General features: G+C 61.4%; 1 protein-coding gene across 1 annotated transcript; it reads left to right on the top strand.

The window, feature by feature from the left end:
- The first annotated feature begins 397 nt into the window (after nt 1-397).
- ARSI (arylsulfatase family member I) lies at nt 398-7,275 on the top strand. The gene is made up of 2 exons (XM_002710307.5): nt 398-1,232; nt 5,018-7,275. The coding sequence occupies exons 1-2, from the start codon at nt 922-924 to the stop codon at nt 6,420-6,422; spliced, it is 1,716 nt and encodes a 571-aa protein (XP_002710353.1). The 5' UTR covers nt 398-921; the 3' UTR covers nt 6,423-7,275.
- The last annotated feature ends 331 nt before the right edge of the window (nt 7,276-7,606 follow it).

Raw genomic sequence — 7,606 nt, 5'->3', positions numbered from 1 at the left:
GTGCTCCATTGCTGGCTTGCAGCGCGGGAGCTGCAGCGCCAGCCCTACTCTCTCTGTGACTGCGATGAGCTGCCCCTCTTCTAGGGACCTCAGTGTCTGCATCTGTAGAATGACCCGGCTGGACCAGACGGTCCGTCTGTCCGTCCGTCCTGGGGCTGGCCCTCAGAGATGTTGGGACTCCAGGATTGAGGAATGTCTGGCCGGCCGGCCCGGAACTGTTCCATCAGATTCCAGGCAGCCCCCCTCCCTCGGATCCCTAGTCTCGGCCCGGCCAGGGGCGGGCGCTGGGGCGGCGGCCGAGCCCGCCCGGCCCGGGATTCGCGCCCGGGGGGCGGAGCCGTGGCTCGGCGCCCCGCCCTCCCACCTGGGGCTCAGCCGGGCAGATGTTACAACTTTCTCGCATTCCCTCCCGCGGTGTCCCCCTCGGGCCAGCCCCACCCGTGCCTCCCTCCCTCCGGCTCTGGGCTCGTGCCCACCTCCTCGCTGGGAGCCCGACGGCTCTGAGGACTGCGGGCGGGGCGGGAGGCCGGGCCGGGGGGCTGCAGGGTCGGGGTGGGAGGAGAGAGGGAAAAGCAGAGGCGAGAGAAATTGGGAGGCGGGAGGAACGCGGGGCAAAAAGGAAGAGGAGAGTCCGAGGATGGTGGAGAGCGCTTTTTGGGAGCCGCCGCGCCGCGTCTCAGGCTGGCCTGGCTAAGCCGGGGCAGAGGGAGCGAGGGCGGTGCAGGGTGGGCGCCCCGCTGCGGCCGCGCAGGTCCGGCCCCGGCGCCCCACCGCGGGCCCTGGAGCAGCCCCTGCGCCGCCCCCCGGGGCCGCGGATCGCGGTGGTCGCAGCCAGGCCTGCGTGCGGGCCGTGCGCCCTGGGCGCGCGAGGCGCTGAGGCCCCGGGAGCCGTGCGCGCCGGCACGCGCGGCCGCCTCGGCCATGCACGCCCTCACCGGCCTCTCCCTGGTCAGCCTGCTTAGCTTCGGCTACCTGTCCTGGGACTGGGCCAGGCCGAGTCTCATGGCCGACGCTCCCGCGGAGGCCGGCGCGCCGCCCTCGGCCGCTCCACCCCAGCCTCCGCACATCATCTTCATCCTCACCGACGACCAGGGCTACCACGACGTGGGCTACCATGGCTCGGATATCGAGACCCCGACGCTGGACCGGCTGGCAGCCGAGGGTGTCAAGTTGGAGAATTACTATATCCAACCCATCTGCACACCTTCAAGGAGCCAGCTCCTCACCGGCAGGTAGGCGGGGCCCCGGCCCCAAAGAAACCCAGTCCGAAGATGTCCCCTACCCACCCAAACACGCCTTGGGACCTGGGAAATGAGGGGTCCCGCTGATCGTGGCCCTGATGGGCTGCCCGGGCATCCCGGAGTGCCTTGCCCTCCCTGGACCTCTGTGCCCCCACCCCTACACTCAGTGGGCTCCATCATTTTGGAGGTCTAAGAAGCTCACAACAGAGGAGACAGCCTGACACCCCCTTGTTAAGGAATGCGGCAGCCTCTGCCGCTTAACTGAGTCTGCTGCTGCTACAAGTGCTCTCCCACCCTGTGACCCAGAGCCAGCCACTTCGTTTCTGGAAGCCCCAGTTTTCATCTTGGAAAGGAGCTGGGAGGATGGCCCAGACCTGCCCAGCTGTTGGTAGTTGGCAGCTCCGTGTCACTGGGGAGTTTCAGATCCCCACACTTTGCAGGCTGCACTGGGAGAAAAGCCGAGGACCCGAAAGGTGGACGAGAAGGACACATGCAGGATGTCACGCCCCTTGGAGCCTTGGGCGGTTACTTCATTTCCCCAACAGCAAAACCCTCCCCCTTGGCTGGGAGCCCCAGGGGACGTGCTGCTGTCTCAGTGAGGAGTTGTCTGCCGGGCGAGGCAGCAGGATGGCAGGATGAAAGGAGCCGGGAAGCAGGAGGTGGGGCCGCGGAAGGCAACCTTGGACCACTTAACAGCAAATCCTTTGGCAGGGCTGAGCTAATCCTCCTTGGATGGGGGCCAAGGCCCGCTTTCTCCCAAGTTCCACCCGATAGCCGCTTGGTGTGGTCTCAGGACCCACAGTCCCTCTGTGTTTCCTGGGTAGGCCCAGCTCAGTGTCTGTGCCCACTTTCAGGGTCTGTAGGAGAGGGGGCCGAGAGGCCAGGCGTTTGGCAAGGGCCCTGGCGCTGGCAATGAAGTGGTGTCCTTTCCGCATTCGATCTGGCACTGTGTTTATCCGGGCACCAACAGAGAGAACAGGAGAACGAGGAAGGGGTGGCGTGGGTACGTGTCCAGATGAAGGGTGGCAGTGATGGTGAAGACCCAGTCCTTGGACCGGGAGGGATCTACAGTTGCAGGAGTTGTGCGCAAGTCAGTATTTGTCTCCCAGGAGATGACTCTGGGCTTAGGCGGCGGCATGAGCAGCCAACACAGTGCTCCAAGCCCTGATCTGTGCAGCTAGCTGAGTGTGGTCAGCCGCCATGTGCGCTCTGCCCCTTGCAGCTGGCTCTGCTCGCTGGTACTCAGGCCGTTAACACTACTGCCAGCTGTGTTTGGGAAGCTGGAGAGAGTCTGAGTGTGTCCTGTTCCTCTCCTGAAGACGGGACCTTGAGCTGGCTGCTCGCTTTATTTATTTATTTATTTTAAAGATTTATTTATCTATTTGAAAGTCAGAGTTACACAGAGAGAGAAGTGAGAGAGAGAGAGAGAGACAGAGAGAGAGAGAGGTTTTCCATCCGCTGGTTCACTCTGCAGATGGTCGCGACGGCTGGAGCTGCACCAATCTGAAGTCAGGAGCCAGGAGCTTCTTCTGGGTATCCCACATAGGTTCAGGGGCCCGAGGACTTGGGCCATCTTCCACTGCTTTCCCAAGCCACAGCACAGAGCTGGATTGGAAGTGGAGCAGCTGGGACTCGAGCTGGCACCCATATGGGATGCCGGCGCTGCAGGCAGCAGCCCTACCCACTATGCCACAGTGCCGGCCTCGGCCGCTCACTTTATAAGCCAGTGCACCAGCACCCCTCACCACCACCACCACGAAGAGAGGCTCAGCAGGCCCTGGGGTGCTAGTGCAATCATGAGCCTGGCTGAGGCCGGAGAGGCTGTCCCACTGGGAGATTGTGAGCATGGGTCGAGCAGACCTGGGCTCATAACTCACCCCCTTGGCTTGCTAGCTGTGTGCTCTTTGCTGCATTTCTGGGAGCCTCAGTTTCATGGTCTGTAGGATGGGAGTAGTAACCATCTTTCCTGTAGTTCTTTTTAAAGAGAAGATTAAATGAGATAGCGAATGTGTGTGGCACATAGTCTTAAAAGTAGCAGTAGTTGCTAGTTAGAGCTGACAACAACAGCTTTAAGATAAGCAAGGGTTCGCCGGCGCCGTGGCTCACTAGGCTAATCCTCTGCCTGTGGCGCCGGCTCCCCAGGTTCTAGTCCTGGTTGGGGCGCTGGATTCTGTCCCAGTTGCTCCTCTTCTAGTCCAGCTCTCTGCTGTGGCCAGGGAGTGCAGTGGAGGATGGCCCAGGTGCTTGGGCCCTGCACCTGCATGGGAGACCAGGAGGAAGCACCTGGCTCTGGCTTCGCATCAGCGCAGTGCGCTGGCTGCAGCGGCCATTAGCGGGTGAACCAACGGAAAAGGAAGACCTTTCTTCTGTCTCTCTCTCTTACTGTCTAACTCTGCCTGTTAAAAAATAAATAAAAATAAGCAAGAGAAACCCAGGCCAGCGACAGGGTCAGGGTATCCAGTATTCAGGTCTTGGCTTAAGCAGGGTGCAGGGTAGCGGAGGGGGCTGAGAAGAGGGTGTGGGGTTCTGACTTGCTTGTGAAATCCCAGGGCTCGTATTTACTCTTGGACTTTTGGGAGTTGAATAAAGGCCCCCAGAAGCAGATCACGGGAGGCCTTGGCCACAGAAGAGGAGGACGGGATACCAGTGACTGGTATCACTGCTGCTCAGGGCGTTGCCTGGGCGGGGGACCATGCTCTCACAATGGGTACAGGTGAGCCAGTCTCACAGACCCTGGGAAGTGGGCAAGTCTTAGAGATTCCCATTCCCCCCAGCTCGTTCCACATGTGAGCAGACTGACGCCCTGTGAGCGGAGAGGCAGGGCAGCCGAGCTGGCTCAACAGAGGCCCTGCTTGGGCTCACCCTGGATTTTGCTCCAAGTCCCGGCTGTGTCCCTGACCACTGAGTGACCTTGGGCAATGTCCTTCCCCTCCCCTGGACCTTAGCTTCTTGAGACATGGTAAATAAACTTTAAGATGAGTTGGGCCCCTCTGGATCTAAAACCTGGAGTGTCCTCATTCATTCATTCATTCATTCCAGAAGTAAACAAGTGTCCCTTAAACATCATTTGGGTGCGAGGGAATCCCAGGCTGAATACTGTCCCATTTCACTGGGCCCTGAAGCATGTGCAGCTGATTCTAAGATCGTGGCCATGTGGGACAAGGTCAGCCCATACTAAATGCTGAAGGAACCCCGGGGCAGAAGTGACTTTCTTTGGGGATAACTTTGGGGCTGTGCTTTGAAGAGCGAGTAGGAGTTTGCTTGAGAGAACAGGACTTACCGTAGGGCCCAGAGAAAGTTTGGGTCTTAGAGCTTCGGGACTCGGAAGCCTGGAGCCAGACCTCCTGGGACACAGGCACTTGTTGTGGCAATCAGCGGGTGAGAGATCTAACCTACTGAGTCTCCGTGTCCTTGTTTGGGAAGTGGGAGTAATGCTATACACCTGCTAGTTTGTGGTGAGCATTTAGCGAGACGGTTGACACCCAGGCTCAGCCAGCACTGAGTACACGGCAAGTGCGTGGTGTTAGCTATCACCACGTTGTTATCAGCTGAGGTTCAGCCTCCTAGCCCTGTGGCCCTGGGTGAGCAGTTTAACCATTCGGAGCTTCAGATGCCAATAATCTCTACTTGCATAGACTCGGAGGAGTCAGAGGTCGTGTTGCTGTTTACGCTGCTGGTGCTGGCACCGGAGCCCCGCTCTGGGCCGTGGTGGGGGTTGGCTGGCAGGAGCAGTGGCCTGTAGTTCACCTGTGCCTTCCCCTCCCCCCGCACACCAGGTACCAGATCCACACAGGACTGCAGCACTCCATCATCCGCCCACGGCAGCCCAACTGCCTGCCCCTGGACCAGGTGACCCTGCCCCAGAAGCTGCAGGAGGCCGGTTACTCCACCCACATGGTGGGCAAGTGGCACCTGGGCTTCTACCGGAAGGAGTGCTTGCCCACGCGCCGGGGCTTTGACACCTTCCTGGGCTCGCTGACGGGCAACGTAGACTACTACACCTATGACAACTGTGACGGCCCGGGGGTGTGCGGCTTCGACCTGCACGAGGGCGAGAGTGTGGCCTGGGGGCTCAGCGGCCAGTATTCCACCATGCTCTACGCCCAGCGCGCCAGCCACATCCTGGCCAGCCACAGCCCCCGGCGCCCCCTCTTCCTCTACGTGGCCTTCCAGGCGGTCCACACCCCCTTGCAGTCTCCTCGCGAGTACCTGTACCGTTACCGCACCATGGGCAACGTGGCCCGGCGGAAGTACGCGGCCATGGTGACCTGCATGGACGAGGCGGTGCGCAACATCACCTGGGCCCTCAAGCGCTACGGCTTCTACAACAACAGCGTCATCATCTTCTCCAGCGATAACGGCGGCCAGACCTTTTCGGGGGGCAGCAACTGGCCGCTCCGGGGACGGAAGGGCACGTACTGGGAAGGTGGCGTGCGGGGCCTGGGCTTCGTCCACAGCCCCCTGCTCAAGCGGAAGCGGCGGACAAGCCGGGCCCTGGTGCACATCACCGACTGGTACCCCACCCTGGTGGGTCTGGCCGGAGGCAGCGCCTCGGCAGCCGACGGACTGGATGGCTACGACGTGTGGCCGGCCATCAGCGAGGGCCGGGCCTCGCCCCGCACGGAGATCCTGCACAACATTGACCCTCTTTACAACCACGCCCAACACGGCTCCCTGGAGGGCGGCTTTGGCATCTGGAACACAGCCGTGCAGGCTGCCATCCGTGTGGGCGAGTGGAAGCTGCTGACCGGAGACCCGGGCTATGGCGACTGGATCCCCCCGCAGACGCTAGCCTCCTTCCCCGGCAGCTGGTGGAACCTGGAGCGGATGGCCAGCGTCCGCCAGGCTGTGTGGCTCTTCAACATCAGTGCTGACCCTTACGAGCGAGAGGACCTGGCTGGCCAGCGGCCCGATGTGGTACGCACACTACTGGCCCGTCTGGCTGACTATAACCGCACAGCCATCCCCGTGCGCTACCCGGCTGAGAATCCCCGGGCCCATCCTGATTTTAATGGGGGTGCTTGGGGGCCCTGGGCCAGTGATGAGGACGAGGAAGAGGAGGAGGAAGGAGGCAGGGCTCGAAGCTTCTCCCGGGGTCGCCGTAAGAAAAAATGCAAGATTTGCAAGCTGCGATCCTTCTTCCGTAAACTCAACACCAGGCTGATGTCGCACCGGATCTGATGGGGCCAGCGGGATCTTGGTGTGTGTGTCGGGGGGCAGCTATGCTTCCCCACTGCAGCCTGGCCCTGCTGCTTCTCAGGGAGAGGCCTGGGGTCAGTCTCCCCCTGCAGGGAAATGGAGGGCTCAGCGACACGGGGTGGGGCACCGGGTGGGGGTGGGGTGGGAATAAAGCAGCCTGGGTCCCCGTCCTGCCTCTGCCTGGCTGGCACTGTGATCTCAGGTGACCGGTGTGAGCTTTCCGCCTTGGTGTCTTCGTCTGGGAAATGAGCTCTGGTGACTGCGTGACTGTGAGACGCACCTGGGGCCGCGGAGGCATTCCTAGCCAGCATCTCCACCTTGCAGCTCCCTTAAGGCCCTCCTTGGAGCCCTGGATCTCCCTGGCCTGCGTGGGGGCGGAGCCACGTGGAGGCAACTCCGGGCCTGGACGGCAGCCCCAGAGAAGGCAATTTGGCTGCTCGACAGCGGTACTCTGAGTGCTGAGAGTGGAGGTGCAGGATCAGCGGTGGGGGTCAACATTCTGGGGTCTTCACATGGCCCCGGGCCAGTGCTGGGGTCACACTGATCTCGTGGGGGCTGTGCTGGAAACTCCTCTTCCTGTCCCCAGAACCCTGAGAAACAGCTGCGTCCTTGGCTGCTACAGTATCCAGGGCGGGGGCAGAGCTGTGTCAGAGCCCCTGAGCCCGCCGTCAGGACACCTGGGCTCTTCTGTAGCCCTTTGCTATTGGGCCTTGATTTCCCCACCTGCAAATGAGCGTGCTGGCTGTGGCTCTGCCTACCTCACAGGGCTGTGGAGGCCTAGCCAAGGTAAGGGTCCCGAGGAGCCTGTGCACTTGATTAAAGTGAATAACACAGATGCAAGGGACCAGTGCTGTTGGTGAACACGTGTGTGTGCACGCTTGCGTCCTGGGCACAAGGGTGAGTGTACGGGAGGGGAGAGGCGGAGCCAGAGTGTAGGAGTGTGCAGTGTGACCTCTCTGGGCCTCAGTGACCCCTTGTGTTACGGGGATGATCTTGGAGCCCTTCCTCCACTGGCCGCTCTGGGCATCCCATGCGTGTGTGTGTGTGTGTGTGTGTGTGGAGGGGGGAGGGTGGGCAGGAGGGCGTGGGGGCTGCACAGGCTGCTGGCTGTGTAGCGAGCCTCTATCCGCACACTGCGTTCTGCATATCCCCCTTCAGGTTCCAGT

The sequence above is a fragment of the Oryctolagus cuniculus genome, chromosome 6 (assembly GCF_964237555.1).
Source record: "Oryctolagus cuniculus chromosome 6, mOryCun1.1, whole genome shotgun sequence".
NCBI lineage: Eukaryota > Metazoa > Chordata > Mammalia > Lagomorpha > Leporidae > Oryctolagus > Oryctolagus cuniculus.
The sequence above is the reverse complement of the archived record's forward strand: the minus strand, read 5'-3'. Positions and strand labels throughout refer to the sequence as shown.